General features: G+C 36.4%; 1 protein-coding gene across 1 annotated transcript in view; it reads left to right on the forward strand.

Annotated features, from left to right (window-relative positions):
- EYS (eyes shut homolog) overlaps positions 1-17255 on the forward strand; it is an 836985-nt gene that overhangs the window by 660143 nt on the left and 159587 nt on the right. Inside the window, exon 36 of the mRNA XM_032185496.1 lies at positions 11136-11300. Coding sequence (XP_032041387.1) covers positions 11136-11300 — 165 coding nt within the window. The remainder of the gene's footprint in view (positions 1-11135; positions 11301-17255) is intronic.

Raw genomic sequence — 17255 nt, forward strand, 5'->3', positions numbered from 1 at the left:
ATAAAGATTGTACAAAAGGTTATGAATTTTTGAATTTTCAGTTGTCTCATTAGTTTAATCCAGGTATGTTTGCTTACAAGATTGTAGCATTCTCCTGCAATTACCTGTGACTGAACTGGTTTTGTGTTAGATACAGTCTAGCACAAATTTTCATTATTTTTAAATGGTATTTCTAATTTGGTCCTTTCAAACTAATATATTATATTTTCACAGTGGCTGGCGTTAGGAAGTAAAGGTAGGATGTCTATATAGATACTTCTCTATTTTATGTTTTTGCTTTCTTCTATCCAAAAAATCAGGCTAAAAATGAATATATCAGCAAAACTATAGAGAAACAGAAAATTATTCTGTTTTTTAAATCCTCGAAGGAAAATGTCAACAGATAGAAATGTCTTTTTCTAATTCCTGCTCTAATGCTAACTGAAGATTAATCTGCCTTATTTTATTTAAAAAAAAAAAAAGCCCTTAAATATTCTTTTTGTTCTGATATATTTATTTTTTTTTATTCCACCAAACCCTAGAGTTAGTGATATGATTCCCAAAAGAAGCCATGATAAAGTACTTTCGTGTTAATATAATTGGGCAATGGAGCAGAAATTGGTTACATGTTTACGTTTTGTGGTTCTCATTCCTCTTAAGACCTCACTTTTTGAGGGAACAGAATTTAACATTATTTGTATTCAAATTGTTTCTAACCTTGCTCACCTACAGACATTGTCACTGGTTAATCTCAGGTTCTTATCATAGATATCAAAGCCATCTTTTTCAGAATAAGGTCATAACTCTAGGATTTGAATCCAAAGACCTTGGAATATCCCCCACCCCAAACTGAAGTCCAAGGGGCAACTGCAAGATGTTGGCCTAAACAAATGAAAATATTTCAAGAGGTTAGAAGGACTTCTTGATGAACTTGCTGTTTCTGTTTTTAGCATCCTCTTGCCAAAATACAGCATTTATTCTTATAATTCTGTTCTCTTCTCACAGAGGCTCCCTATACCAAAACTGTGGCACATAAACCCAACACAGCTCAGTGGATTTTACTGTCCAACCTCCTAATTAGTTCTGTATATGAGAGTGTAAGTTATGAAATTGCTTTTGAAATCCCATTTTCATATTTATTATTGCTATGTACTGACCTGTATCACTGTCTTTTCTTTTTAGACCTGCATCTAGAGGTCTAAATAATAACATAATCATAGGAAAATCTTACTAAAATTTGGTGTATAAACAATGTTGCATTATTTACACTGCATTATGTATATGAGCACATTAAATTTAGTGTGCTTAAAACATATAATATTGATCATCATTTATCTGGTGCCAACCATGTAAAAAATTTGTCTTCAGTGTTATCCAGATGAAAGATTCCTCTTCAACTGACTAAATATGACACACACTGAAAGTTTGAATATTTATCCAAATTAAACTTTTATAGCCAGTTACTCATCAAGTATCTCTCTGATCCTTTGGGACAGGAATGTTAGTTTATGTGTTCAAGCACCATTGCAGATAATAAAATTAAACTTAGCTGGCAGAAATAAAATTAGAGTAACTGAAAATACACTGGTATCTCATAAAGTAAAAAGATGGCCTTGAAATTTTGATAAACATACGAATTACAGGCATACAAATAAAATATGTACATGTCTAACTGAAACTCACTGTAAAACAACAGGAAATTAAGCTTTTGGGTCACACGCATTTAAGCAACCAAACAGTTTTCATTACATTGAGGACATAGAAAAATCTTGAGTTTCTAGAATCACTTGGATAGCTGCCTTTTTCTTCCCCCCCAAAGACCAATACTTTATTTCATTCACTCCTTTTACCAGCTCATTAGACTTCAATCAAAAATGTGAAAGCTTATGTTCATGTAGACCTTCTGTGATACTTTACAGAACAAATATATTAATGAGTGAACTTCAAAAGATTTGTACAAGTCCTTGCTTCATTAGGATTTGCTGTAATATGTGTCATTGTGACCTTAAATGCAGCCAGCTTTCTAACATCAAATCTAGTAATTCATTATGAGAACTCCAGTGTAAATTATGGTGTGATATTCAAAGCCTACCTTAGATTTTCTTCCTTTAATTGAGAAAGGTTGAAAAGCATACCTGAAGATACAAAGGAGCCTTATCTCCCTTCCAGATAGAACTTCTTTACAAAAAAAAAAAAAAAAAGATAAAACTCAGGTGTTTTTGCAGTTAGATCATATTTCCAATCAAATATGTTGAACTTGAAGAAAATATTATGTAATAGTTTCCCAATTTCGTCTACTTTAAGTTCAGGAAAAGATTTAACATTTACACATCATTTTGAATGGAGATGGTAAAATACATAACCCTAATAAGGTACAAGTATCAATTAGGAACATTCTTTCTGTTTCAAAATTGAAGGCACTTAGAAACAAAATAAGTTTTGGAGGTGAAACTAAACAAGAAGAAAAAGACCTATGGAGAAGCTGTTCTCAGAAGTACTAAAAACAGTTACTGTGATGCTAATCTCATTTGTGGATTTGGACTAACAAAAAATAGTTTTTTTTTATTTTCAGTATGCTTGCAGATGTTACCATCACAAAATAACAGTAAAAGCACCAGGAAATAGATACTGAGGGATTTATTCATATTGACTGTTTTTTATACCTTCTCTCGTTTAGATAATATTTTCATTCCTTATTTTTTTCACAAAATCTTGTTGAACGGGATATGAATGAATGATTTTCCTTTTTTGTTTATCATGTCAATCTGTTCCATTTACTTACACGTCTGGCCTTACTTTGTGTATCTATATAATACCCATAAATAACCATAACTGAATTTAATAATTACACTGCATCTTTCAGCTGGACAGATTAGCATGTTTCGTGGCCTCTAAGTGAATAAACTTCAGTGAGAGAAGAACAAGTGAGGAAGGTAATTTTCTTCCCGCTACAGATGAACAAGAGTTGGCTGAAAATACCGACTTCTCATCTGAAAACCGATGCAGTAATAACTGCTGATTTATAGCAAGGGTATTGGCAAAAAAAAAAAAAAAAAAAAAAAAAAAAAAAAAATTTATTCTTCTATTTTAAAACATTAGGTCTGAAGAAGAAAAATGAAATCCACAAAACAGAAATCTGAAGGTAGTTTCTTCTTCTTGTGACTCCCTGTTTCCCAAAGCATAGGAGCATCGAACTGCTTTATTATGATTTCCTTTTGTCAGACATGGAGCTAACTCTTGAACTGCTCAGTATTTAAAGAATGCTAAAACTATCAACATATCATTCCCCAATTTTGGGTGCCTCAAATAAAGTTGGCTGAGCCAGTAAAGATATAGAATTATTAGAGAGTGTCCAAAGGAGGGCAACAAAGATGGTGAAGGGTCTAGAGGGGAAGACTTATGAGGAGCAGCTGAGATCCCTTGTTTGTTCAGTGCAGAGCAGAGCAGGCTGAGGGGAGGCCTCATGGCAGCCTGCAGCTCCCTCATGAGGGGAGTGGAGGGGCAGGTGCTGAGCTCTGCTCTCTGGGGACAGCGACAGGACCCAAGGGAACGGCATGGAGCTGGGACAGGGGAGGGTCAGTCTGGGTGTGAGGGAAAGGTTCTGCACCCAGAGGGTGGTTGGGCACTGGGACAGGCTCCCCAGGGTCATGACCACTGGGTCATGGCACCGAGCCTGTCAAAGTTCAAGAAGCATTTGGACAATGCTCTCAGACAGAGGATCTGATTTTGGGGTATTCCTGTGTGGAGCCAGAAGTTGGACTCGATCCTTGTGGGTACTTTCCAACACAGGATATTCTATGAATTTATGAGTGTCTCATTTTTCTTCTGAAACAAAACCAAATCCATCTCTATATTGGTTTCATCTACACAGGTGGTACTTATTACAATGCAGCTGCGTAAAGAGAAGGTTAACTTGATCTCTAGGAACTAGATAATAGCAATCACTGTGTTTCAGATAACTATGGAATTATTAATTTCCTTTATATTAAATACCGTGCATAAATTTGTCTTCTGTCATGTATCTTTTTGGCAATGGGGAAAGCAGAACAAATAACTATAAACTCCAGATGGATCAGGCTGGTAGGTTAACTTCCTCAATATCCTGTCTCTGAGCAAGACTAGTCACAGACGTGTTGAAAGAGATACGAGAAACAAGGCGGCTGTGAGTTTTCCTGAAGAACAACAGCTTCCACCAATCTGAGATTAGGATTTCCTGAGCTGCAGGAAATATATTTGTTTATATGTACAGGTCTGTTTTCCCCTCTTTTTCTCATTTTTTCATCATTTACTTTTTATACTTTTGATCCACATACCATCTGTGGCCATAAATTGCCCAAGGTAACTATTCATTCTGAGTAAAGTTAATAATCATTTCCTTTTGTTTTTCAAGTCTGTGATCAGACAGTGTCATTAAGTACCCTTAGCTTTTATAGTACAAACCACCGAATTGTCATTTCTTATTCACATTTTCCTTTGCAAATTTTACGCACGTTCCATAGTCCTGATATGTTTCTCACTCTGGAAGTCATACTATCCTTTTGATCATCCTCACTTCTGTTCTGTGTTTCACTGTACCTTTTCAGAGGCCATCATCTGCTTTATTTTCCCAGATTTTTTTAAACTCTTTTTATCTAATATTCCTCCACCTGTATGGCATTTTCAATGAAAATGGAATGATGCCCTGCTCTTAAGGATTGCTTATTTGACCCGTTGTTTCTCAGTGCTTCCTCTGAGTCTTCATGATTAAATATACTCTCTTTTTGCTATTTGAAGCCCCTAGCAATCTGCAAAACAAGAGATTAAGTCAGTGATCTGAATTTAGATCCCCCAGTTGACAGCAAAGAGCATTATCAACAAGGCACCAGGCTGCCCTGATAAGGAAAAACTTGTGTGTGTTATTCCATAAGGATTTTTTGCCTTGTAATGTAGTTGAGTTTCCACAAAAAGAAGGCTTTTGCTGAAAGAATGAAAGTAGTGAAGGTGGGATTTATTTTGTTTCATATTTTATTGTGTGGAAACAGCTGAACTCGCCTAATCAATTATTTTTTAGATTCCTAAAGTTACGGTCATTGAGCCAATGATTATTGTATTTCTTTCTGTAGATGTGTGTGATGTTTTATGACATACCCAAGTCAGGTTTTTGTATGTACCAGACTTATCCCTAGGAATTATCTGAATCATATTTATTTCACTTTGATTCTCTTCGCACCATGACCATGAGATAAAAGAATGCATTACTATCAGGTAGTTAGTTATATTTGGTTCTCTGAGCTATTCTGTGAGCTTTAGATGGATAGAGCAAGCCATGTATTCATCAGCCCCCTGATATTGCTGCTAACCTGACTTCTTGCTGCAAATGCCTCTGGTTTTGGTAATGTGGAAAAGGTTTGCTGCACTGCCTGGCAAACAAATCATCTGTGCTTTTTCTATATTCCTTCAGCGATGTAAAAGAAGCAAAGAATCTATCAGTAAGTTTCCAATCTCTTGTAGGATGTTTACAACTGTAATTGGAAAATAGAAATCAGAAATTCAGAGTTTAAGCCCCTAACCATTCTGACATCTTGTTTAGTGCACTATCTAACATTTCAGCTCAGAACTACGATGTTAAGTAACTTGCTTTTGCCTAAAGAATATCCTCCAGCAAGCCATTTGCTTCTGATGCATGGTCATCAAGAGTATGGCTGGTTCATCTAACTTCAGATATTGCCTGTGTACATGTCTACAGCTAAGCTAGTGACCCTCAAGTCCTTTTAAGGTGAGTGGAGAGCAAGTGGTAGTTTTAGGTCATCATTCACCTGGCCTTTTTAGGTGTTTATTATAAGGCAGAATGAGTTCACATCCTAGGATTACACATTTTTCTGCCTTACCAGTGAGGACCAAGGACCTTCTGTGCAGTTATTTATCTTGTTGGTTGTAGACAACTTGGCCAAATGTTTGGTCATATTCCTCCTACCACAAGATGAATGAACTCTCTTTCTAAGGTTTTGTTGGCTGTTGTTTTTGTTTGTTCATTTGTTTCCTAATTAATATTCATTCTTACTATTAAAAACGTTGCTAATTTCTCATATGAATTTACTTAATGATGGCTGGTGCACTTGACTGTCTCTTACTATCTTCAAGATTAAAAAGACTTTTTTTTATTTGAATAGAATGCATTACTAAGACAAACTTGTCACACACACAGAAGTACAAATGGAAATTAAAGACAAGAGTGGAAATAGACTTATTCAAATTTCCTAGCAATGGAAAACAGTGTACATGTATTCTTCCCCGTACTCCTGTTTATTTCCTAACTAAAGCAAATTCAAATAGGATAATGACAGAAACTTGTTAAAGTCTTCCCAACTTTTTCTTGTTACACTATGTTATGAAAATTATAGTCAGTCCTCTGCCAGATAACCTATTTATTTCAGTAGAAAATTCAGACCTTCAGTTAAACTGTTAACACATCATTTTTAGCACTATATGCTGTTCAGGGAATTCCAGAAACAGCTCTGTAGTCTGTTATGAATTTTTATAGGTATTGTATCTTGAATTATTCAGTCTCCTTTTTTTTTTTTTTTTTTACCTCTAAAATACTAGAAGATTTTTCATTTCTTCCAGTGTAACTGAGACCTGTAAAACCGTTGAGTTACTTGTACTTGATTTTGATTTCTACTTATGAAGTTCTTTTTTTATTTCTGTATTCATTTTCTTTAACATTGTATTATGTCACTTCCTGGTTATTAGTTATATATAAGTATCTAAAGATGAAGCTCAAACACACACAGTTTAGGTTTCAGACAGCTAGATAACCTAAAACACAGTTTGGGGAATAAAATTCATTAAACCATTTTCCTTATTGAAACACAGACATACACTGAATGTAAAAGAACCATGCATTTTTTGAGAAGTTGTACTGTATTAGTTTCATCACTATCCTCTGTTGGTACAGTGACACATTTGTCACTGTTTAGCTATAGTAACACCTTAAATGTAGGTCAAAGAATCGTAACACAATTCCTTTTCAGACTTTCTCGATACTCCAGAACTGCTGTGCTGGTGCTCTCACTATGCTCATCTGCTTTCCATGGGGCATGTGGCTGCTGAGTCCATATTGACCTGATTTTTTCCCTAATGCACTGATCTCCAAACTATTTTGAGCACACCTTTCAGGTATATGTATATTATTTTATTACTAAATTGCATACAAGAGCTACTGAAGTTATAATATTTTCTTTCCTGCACCCCTGTATTTTGTCTTGCACACCCCATGGGGTGTGTGCACCCCACTTTGGAAACAGCTGCCCCCGTGGAACAGTCCTTTGTGGTCATGGACAGGTGGTTATGTAGTGGCCCCAGAAGAGACTGTAGAGAAAATAAAGTAACTCTTTCTTCTTTCAGCCTGACGTGAAATAAATGAAGCACAAAATGACTTAGTGCCAGCAGCCATCTTAAAATATGTGCATGTAAAATATGTAAAAGCAACTCGAAAACAGTGTAAAATGCTCTCCTGCAGTGGTAGAGCATGCACATTATAGCTGGCATCAGTCGTATGTCTATGATTAACCTATTATTGTTCAGCTTATGCCCTCTTTGGCTCTGTTGAAATGGAATGTTTCAGATTTGATTCCTCGTGCTGGGCAGGAACTTTTCCATGGTATCTTGTGCTTAAGAAGCCTTTGGTAGTTTCTTTTCTTCATTGTGCAACCTGTGGAGCTTGTATTCCTGCTTCTGACCTACATTGCAGATAATCAGTCTTGGTTTGTGTGAAGATGAAAGCAGGAGGAGGTATGCACACTTTAAAGAAAATCGGAAAGCTGCCTAGTTTTCTTCCACTTAGGGCCTTCATCCAAGGAGATGACTAATTCCTCTCCTCTCACCTCTTTGCTGACGTGCACTCGCACTCTGCACCCTCCTAGTCCTGAATGGCTTTGTTGGCTATAGCCAACTACAGTTGAAATAACATTTTTCTCAGTTGTCTTCGCTGTTTAGTAGTGCAGGGAATTCTGCTTGCAGGGTGCTGGACTGCCTGGAAAGCTGTGTGTCTTTGCGGAAGGTCTGCCCTTTGAAGGGAACTATTCCAGCTAAAGGACAGATGCAGTCATCCTTACTTTCAAGACTGACAGAACATCCTGTCCTCCCTCCCCTCCTCTCTTTCCCCTTCAGGTTTCTTGATTAGAATGCCAACTATCATTTTTTATATAGCACTGCAGATGCATGTTATTGGTGTTTGGCTCCTTTTCCTTTTTACAGCCTTTTAAAGACATAATGTTAAAACTTCATGTTGTTGGAACCATTAATGATGGAAGAAAAAGTGTGTTTTTCTTGTTGCAAGCTTTAGATAGAGTTTATAGGGCATAAAAATACAACAGTAAGTGATTCATAAGTGGGGTTGCCAGAAATGTGCACACTCTTGTTTGTAGGACATAATCCACAACAGCATGTTCAGTAGCAGTACTAAATGAGTAAGCCCTTGATTCCTTGCTCTTCATTTCTGCTCTTTATGTGTTCTCTTACTTGTACCAGTACCAATATCTTGGGGATCCATGGTAAAACAGATCAGGGTAGTGATCCAGATTTTAAAAAAATCCCCTCCTGCTCAAGATTATTTTAATTTGGAGGACTTTCCTAATCTGATTAATTTCATGAGCACATGCAGTCATATTGACACAGCAAAAGAGGAAGCACGTTGGTGGGTGGTGGGAACAATTCTTGTGGAGAAGTAATCGCAAATTTAAATATTTTTGAAAGCTGCCTAACGAAAGACTCAGTAGGTTTATGTGCATGATATGTTAGTATATGGTATTACACTACGCTAATGTTTCTGAAGGCACTGCACTTGAAAAATAAGAATTAATGTTTTCTGCACAAAGCCTCTCTGTGAAAGATCACAGAATTGTCAAAATGTTGACGTTGTAAGGGGCCTCTTGATATCATCAAGTCCAACCTCCCGTTCAAGTGGAGTTATTGAGAGCAGGTTTCTCACAACCATGTCCAGCTGGGTTTTGAATTTTTCAAAGGACGGAGAATTGACAACCACTCTGAGCAACCTGTTCCAGCACTTGACAACCCTCACAGTAAAAGAGTGTTTCCATGTGTTCAGACAGAATTTCCTGTTTTTTGATTTTGACCATCACATCTTGTCCTGTCAGTGAGCACTACTGAAAAGAGCTTGTCTTCCTCTTCTTCATCCCCTTCCATCAGGAATTTATACACATTGTTAAGATCCTCCTGAGCCTTCTCTTCTCCGGTTTCAGAAGACCCAGCGCTCTCAGCCAATCCTCATACAAGAAGAGCTTCAGTCACTTCATCATCTTTGTGGTCCTGTACTGGATTAGCTATATATAATGCTGTTTTCCTTAAAAGTATAAACTTAGTTAGACAAGTAACTTTCTCCTAACCATATAGGTCTGCTTCTGACTTTTTATTCTTTGCAATGTCTTGGACCTTTCCCTCACACACCCAGGAAATCTTTTCATCCCATTGTTTATTCAATTTCTCCAAGAACCCTAATCTTTCCAGACCCACCTTTTAGGAACATAACTACTTCTTGCTTTCCTTCTGCTTTTCTTCCTGCTTTCTATTTTTTCTATTTGCTTTTTTTTTTTTTTTCTATATGAATGCCTTTCAACTCATGCTTGTTTAACCAATGAGTTTCATTTTATTCTTTCTTCTTAAGTACAATGAAAAATGGCAGAGAACAAACTGTGGACACCTTTGAGAAACAAACAAAAAATTAATATTCAGAATGAATGTCCTGGTTTTGGCCAGGATGGAGTAGCACATATCATGCTGTGTTTTGGATTTTTGATGAAATATTATTGATAATACACCAATATTTTAGTTGTTGCAGAGCAGTGCTTGCACAGAGCCAAGGAGTTTTCAGCTTCTGGTGCTGCCCTGCCAGCAAGGAGCCTGGGAGAGCACCAGGAGCTGGGAGGGGACCAAAGAGATGTCTCACACCATGTGGCATGTTCGGCAGTGAAAGCTGAGGGGAAAGAAAGAGAAGGGTGGACGTTTGGAGTGATGGATTTACACTTCTCAAGTAACTGTTATGTGCTTGCTTGAAGCCTGCTTTCCTGGAAGTGGCTGAACACCTGCCTGCCGATGGGAAGCAGTGACTGAATTCCTTATTTTGCTTTGCTTGCACATGCAACTTTTATTAAACTTATTTACTTATTTAACTGTCTTTATCTCAACCCATGAGTTTTCTCATTTTTACCTTTCTAATTTTCTCCCATGTGCCACTATGGGGAGATTGAGTGAGCAGCTGTGTGATGCTTAGTGGTCTACTGTGGTTAAACAACAGCAGTGAATAAGAATAACCACATGCTAATCATGCCTATCTGTAATCATCAATTACAAATCCATTGTATATTTCTAGTTAAATAAATTTTAAATTTCTTTACTGATATATTACCTTACTCAGACTGCTTATTCCTTGTTCATGTCCATGATGATGAATTTGAACAGTTTTCAAGGAGCATTGCCTGACTAGGATTCATAAGGCATCAGGAAGCCCCTCAGTCTAACCTCAGTTAAACTATTTTTTCTAGCTTGGATGGTATTTTTTTACGAGTATTTTCCTACAAAGGAAAAAAAATAAACAAAAGTAATCAATACAATAGAAGTTGCTGATGTTAAGCCTTCATATTTAAAGTTTTCACTTGTGATTTCTATTTTTTTTCCACCAGTAGTCTAGTGGAAAAATGTATGTACTGCCCAACAGTACAGTCATCATAATTTCAAAAACGAAACATTAAAGTATCCTCAAAATTAAGAAAAACTGTATTTTCATCTACAATTATAAATCAAAAACACTTCACGGGTATGTTAGTGGACAATAATTCTGCATAGACACATCTGTAAAGACGAGAATGTTTGATACAAGCTTCTGAACTTTATTGCATCTTCTGACAGTGGTCCCTCCTATAATGGCCTTTTCAATTCTAATACGCAGATGCTAGAACATCTTCCTCTTCTAGTCTTTTAACTCAGAAGTTTGAAATTAAATACATTTTTGCATGTACCTTGCAAATAATAGAGTTGATTACATTGTTCAAAGGTATTCAAAAGAATGGGTATTTTCAAATGTGCTTTGCTGATTGTGTCGCATTTTATTACTTTATTTTGTAGCAATTAATTGAAAAAAGCTTTTTTGTTATTCATTGCAGACACAGCCCTGTTTTTTCCATCCTTCACTGGAAATTCATATTTGGAACTTCCTTCTCTAACATCTGTAACGGAGATCAGGACTGCATCTGGGCAGGAAACAAGCAATCTGACGACTCTGTACTTGACAGTGAAGACAACTGCTCTAAGTGGCACTATTCTTTACAGTGAGTACCAATGATACTTGACGTTAAGTATCAGTTTTAGCTTCTTCAGGTCCTTAATAACTTTGGTGTAGATCAGCAGCAAAAATAATCATTAAAATGCAGTAGGAGCCTTTTGGTATTCTAATACACGATGTGTTATAAAATTTGAAGTGTAGTTCTTTGTGTTATTCTGGAAAGTTCTTTGATATATGACTCATTGAGCAAAGCACAACTGATAACTGAAAATGCTGCTTTCTGACAGGAAGGAGCACAGTAAGTGTTTGACTCCAGTAATACGTGTTAAAACTCTAAAATACAAATGTTGAAGCAATTTCGACCAATTTATTGCAGCGAAACAAGTTCTCCATACTTGGATTGAGTCTCACTTTTTGTTAAAATTGTGATTTTGATTCCAGTGCTTTTTTTGGATTGCAGAAGTACCATTAGTTCTGCTTATTTACTGTGATTTCACACTTCAGAGGATTGTTTTGTGGTCCCCGGAGAGTATACTTGCAGACTTAGAAGTATACTTGTTAATACTACATAACAATGTTGCTTCTTGCCTGTGTAATTCGTTTCTCAGTATACAGCATGAATTCACGAAACAGTATACTTTTCACAAGTCAGCAAGAAAAATAGGTTTCCCTTCCAGTTTAATAATTCATTATATATTTTAGCTTGTAACTTCTATCCAAAGGGAAAACCTAGAAAGTGAGATGGTGTCTTCCTGAAAAGTGAGCTCATTTCTTCATGAACACAGGAAGGGATAGAAAAATGTGTTTGCAGTCTTTCTGATAGATTTAATATTTCTCCACAAAGACAAAATCAGTAGAAGTATTCTCTCTTCAGCACAGTTTCTTTGGGTTAGTCTACATGAAGAAATCATGTTGATTTAATATATTTTTTCAAATTATTTTTTGTTATTTGTACGTTCATCTGGAAGTAATACACATGAATTCACCTGCACTATGTAAATATTTACAAGCCATGATTAGAATCTTTGTGGCATTATTTAATTATGCTGTTTGTTATTGTCTGTATAACACTTTCTTTAGATGTAAAACACTGTAGCCCCAAACCAGACATTTATGTTTACTGACTTTCAAAGTACCTCAAGTTGTTGCATGTTATAGCCAGGTTGTTGCTGCAGTTGCCTAAGATATGTGGCTACAAAACTTGCTAAGAGTCACAGATAAATGGTGATGTGGCAGTTCTTTATGTTGAAGCGTTTTACAGTTTTTAATTATTTCAACTTGAAGAGGAGTAATTCATCCTTTAAGAAGTATTCAAGGAAGGTCACTGGAAGTACTTTGAATGTTTTTGTTATTTAATGATTTTGTTTGGCTCATCACTGCAAAACTTCAAGCCAAAGTTAAAGTAAAGTTTGCTATCTACACATAAACCCTAATGAGTAAGCATGTATATTAAAAAAAAAAAAATCCGATCTGGAAGCTTCTCTGCTAATCCTAGGAGGAAGTGAAGTTTGAAAACCCAGATAAGTGTACTGTGCTCCTACAGTCAGAATGTAATTTTCTTCTACCACTGCTTGTTGGAAAATGTTTTGATCTGAAAGCAGCAAATGTATGGATTTGGGGAGGAATTGTGGTTGGAGTAGCTTTGAAACAAAATTTTCAATGATGAATGCTGTTTGCCTAGTTTACAATGCAAATATTTAAAACATAGTAAATTTGCTTATCTTTGCAAGCATCAAATGTTGTGCAAAATTTATAACTGAAAATGAAATTCCAACTCTTTCAGTATCTATGTTTTCCTGTAATTAAAATCTGGTAGATATTTGCTTTTCTGTTGCATTTCATGTGGAAATTACGCAAAGATGAACAGTATATCCTCTTATTTTTTCTTTTCATCCAGCTGCACAAAGCAGAGCTACAACCAAAGCTTTGGTGATTAGTTGGTTTTCCACACTTTTTTTTACAGCAATCATTTAAAACAGAAGTGGTGTGAAAATTCTGAGCATATTAAACTTGTTATTTTTTTGAGATTTCTCTGCTTTTTTTTTTTTTTTTTCTTAAGGTTTCTCCAATTGTCAGGTGAGAACTAGCATGCCCTTGGAATTAGTGAGCTCCCTTAGAAGAGTGAGAAGAGTGCTGAGACTCAAAGGTGTTAATTTCAGCTTTCACTCTATGATATGGTCTGTGGAATTTCTCTTTTGTTGTTTGCAACATTTCAAATCATTTTGAGAAACCTAGAAATTGTCACATTTTGCACGTCTAGTTCTGACCAGCTGGTATGATAAGGCACAGAAGTATCTGCAGACACTTCATATACTTCAAGTGCAGATGAATACTTTGAATAGACATTGTTTGGACAGTTAAATATCTTTCTTAGCAATTTGGCATGAAACCTCAGGATTATGTACTGAGAGTTTGGGTGCAGCTGAAATGATGCTAGGGAAGGAAGAGAAGGTTTGGAGACTTTCTTTGTATTTTGAGGCCACCATGGGCATAATTGATAGCTGTATTACACTCCTTAATTTTGTTCTCTGTAAGCCAGTATATCTCCTTCTACCATTGTTTTTATCCAAAAAAATACACTGATTTAACAAAAGCAAAGTTTCATTATGCCTAATTCAGCTATAAAGGTACAAATACTCGATAAATGTAGGACCATTTAGTGTTTTTTTTGTAGTTAATAAATGAAAAATTGAACAAAGGAAAATGCTGAATTAAGTGAACGGAGTGATAATTTAACACATTCAAAATCAAACCAAATATATTTAAGATGATGCTGCTCCAAAGTAAATTTTGTAGTCTATCTCAGATTATGTGCTTATAGCTGAAACATTTTCAGCTTTTGAATATCAGAGAAAGTATTAATGTTCCTAAATTTCATTAAAGCAGACAAAAGTTACTTTCATGTGTACAAACACTAAACAAATTCTTTCATTACCACAAGAGGAAATAATGTGCTGTTTTTTTTCTCCCTCTAAATTGGAAGTTTGAAAGCTAGTAGCATATCATGAAACTTAGAGCCAATTGGACAACACAGAAAATCTCAGAAGGAATGCTGACAAAGGAAAAAAAAAAAAGTATTTTTAAAGTACTAACCAAAGAGACTCTCTAGCTTTTCAGTTTTCTAACTCTGCAGAAGTAGCAGGTGTACCTTTAGGCCAAAAATCTTTTATTTTAAAGAAAAGACAAGTAGTATCAGGAAGAAGAATAAAACTTTGAGATTTTTGTTGCAGCAAGGTGTGTATCATAAATCTAAGCTCATAAAACTGTTTAACCAGTTTAATATTATCAAACTGAAAACATTAATTGTGTTTTTAGAGGAAAAAGTAACACATACTGTGCACCTCATAATTTATATCTCTTTGTTAATATAATGCAAGACTCCAAGGAAAATCTGAGGAAGTGTCAGTGATGGAGTTTTACTCTTACCACAGTTCCTTCTTACCACAAAAGTCCTCCCACAGATTTCAATGGAAATTGCTGTTTCACCAAGAAATAGCTTGGTGAACCACAGAACTGTAGGTTTTCTAGGATAAAAAAGCTTTGAATCTGTGTCAGATGGTCTTGCATGGAACACTCCCACCATAGTTATTCTAGATATTTTTCCTTCTGTATACCAGCCTTAGTTTTGCCCTTCTTATATGGTTCCAGACCATGTCAACTACATTCAGCCCATGCACATTTTTGCCCAGCATTTATTCGATTTACCGTTCTTATGCTTCAGTAAGTATATTGAATATACATTCAATATTATATTGAATATATGTATTATATATTTCATTGAACATATATTCAATCTTATATTCAATAAATGCTTACTGTTCAATACTTCAACTTTTCCAGTAACATATGTCACTGTAAAACATTTGTTTGTGACTGCATGGAAATACAGTGTCATATCTATGGTGGATGGAATGGCCTTAGAGGTTTTCATCAGCTTATAAAAATGTCATCCTTTTGTCATAGAATCATAGAATAGCCTTGGTTGGAAGGGACCTCAAAGAGCATCTAGTTCCAAGCCTCCTGCCATTGGCAGGGATGCCACCCACTAGATCATGTTGCTCAGGGCTTCATGTAACCTGGTCTTGAACACCTCCAGGGATGGGGCGTCTGCAGCCTCTCTGGGCAACCTGTTCCTGTGCCTCACCACCCTCCAGGAGAAGAATTTCCTCATAAACACTAATCAAAATCTCCCTTCTTTTAGTTCATTCCCCCTTGTCCTGTCATTATCTGACTGAGCAAAGAGTCACTCTCTATCTGTTTTATAAGCTCCCTTTAAACAAGGGGCTGAGAAGCCACAATGAGGTCCCCCTTTTCTTCTCCAGGCTGGACAGACCCAGCTCTCTTAACCTTTCTTCACAGGAGAGGTGCTCCAGTCCTCTAATCATCTTTGTAGCCCTCTTCAGGACCCACATCCTTCCTGTGCTGGGGGCCCCAGACCAGACTAGATGCAGTGCTTCAAGTAGAGGAGCACAATCACCTCCCTCGCCCTGCTGGCCACTCCTCTTTTAATGCAGCCTTTTTAATGCACAGTTGGCCTTCTGGGCTGCAAGCACGCACTGCTGGATCATGTCAAGCTCTTCATCCACCAGAATCCTCAGTGTCCTTCTCTGCACAGGGTCCAGGTGAAACACCTTGCACTTAGACTTGTTGAACCTCATTAGGTTTATGTGGGCCCAATTCTCATTTTTTTCCAGGTCCCTTTGGATGGCCTCCCTTCCTTCTGTCATATCAACTGCACCACTCAGCTTAGTGTCATCTGCAACCTTGCATTCCAGTTTTACCTTCCAGATCCTTGCAATAAAAAATAAACTAAAAATGGCTATAATTTCAGACAGTTGAAACATTTTATCTGATTTTGGTTATCTGACTTGAATTATTAGTCTTAAGATAGAAGATATTTTCTAGATAGTGTACTCATCATGGGTCTAACCTCATAGCTGTTCAGCTATCAGTTCATACTTCCCTTGTTAAATTGTTAATAGAGTATTTATTAGGTGTTTACAAAGATTCTTTTATAACAGTATTTGGCCACTTAACATTCTTTAGAACTGGAAAGATAAAGCAGTATGAGTGGAGGACCATGCATTTCCTTGCTTTCCACTTACACACATCTGAGACCTCCATGCCCTGTGTCGCAGCTGCCTTCATGTCCCTTCACACACCCAGAGGAAAGGAGGGAGGGTCAGGATGCAATGACTTCATTCTCACTGACAGAGTTGGGATAGCTCCAGGAACTCGGGCATATTCTTACGTGATTTCTAACAGTTTTCTTACTTGCTTTTTTCTATTGGCTTGCAGTAACTTTCATTCCAGTTCCCCTTGTTATTCCTAAAACAGAACTTTACCTGTCCTGCAAGATTCTACTCTTTCAGTGGCCATAAAGCTTTCTTCTAAGATTCGGTTTTGCTAAGATTAAAAAAAATCTGGATCTCCTTCCGGCTGTTGAACCAAACACATAAAGCAGGAGAAGCCTACATATTCTGTAGAACTCTGGCACTGTATTTAATGTTAATTATATCTTTGCCTTACATTTAAACTGTCTTCCTCCTCTTTTCTAAGGTATCTTTCCCCTTGTCACCAGTGTCTTTCCTTTGGTTTTGCTTTTCCTTTTTTTGTTCTATGTTTCTCTGGTAATCTGTGTCCTTATCAGTATCCTTATTGAGTTTTGCTTGAATGTAAAACACGATATTATATTCATGTGTAAAATAAATATCTCTCAATTTTTTATTTTTTATTTTTTTTGTGTGTGTGTATTAACGCTCTATGTATTTGTATAGGAAAAATTGATCCTGTATAGGTTATCCAGAGCTTTGTAATCTATTATTTCTTTGTGCAGGCACCAAGATCTTCTGTAGTTCTGTCAGATAAACATAATACCTTTCATGAGTTCATATGCTCCCTCTGTTCTTCCTTCATCCCTGTTCTTTGCTCCTTGCTCCATCTTTCTTCTTCCTTTCTGACAGCTTCAAAAGAGAAGCTGCTGTTGTCAGCTGTGCTCCTT

Source organism: Aythya fuligula, chromosome 3, assembly GCF_009819795.1.
Source record: "Aythya fuligula isolate bAytFul2 chromosome 3, bAytFul2.pri, whole genome shotgun sequence".
In the NCBI taxonomy this organism is placed as follows: domain Eukaryota; kingdom Metazoa; phylum Chordata; class Aves; order Anseriformes; family Anatidae; genus Aythya; species Aythya fuligula.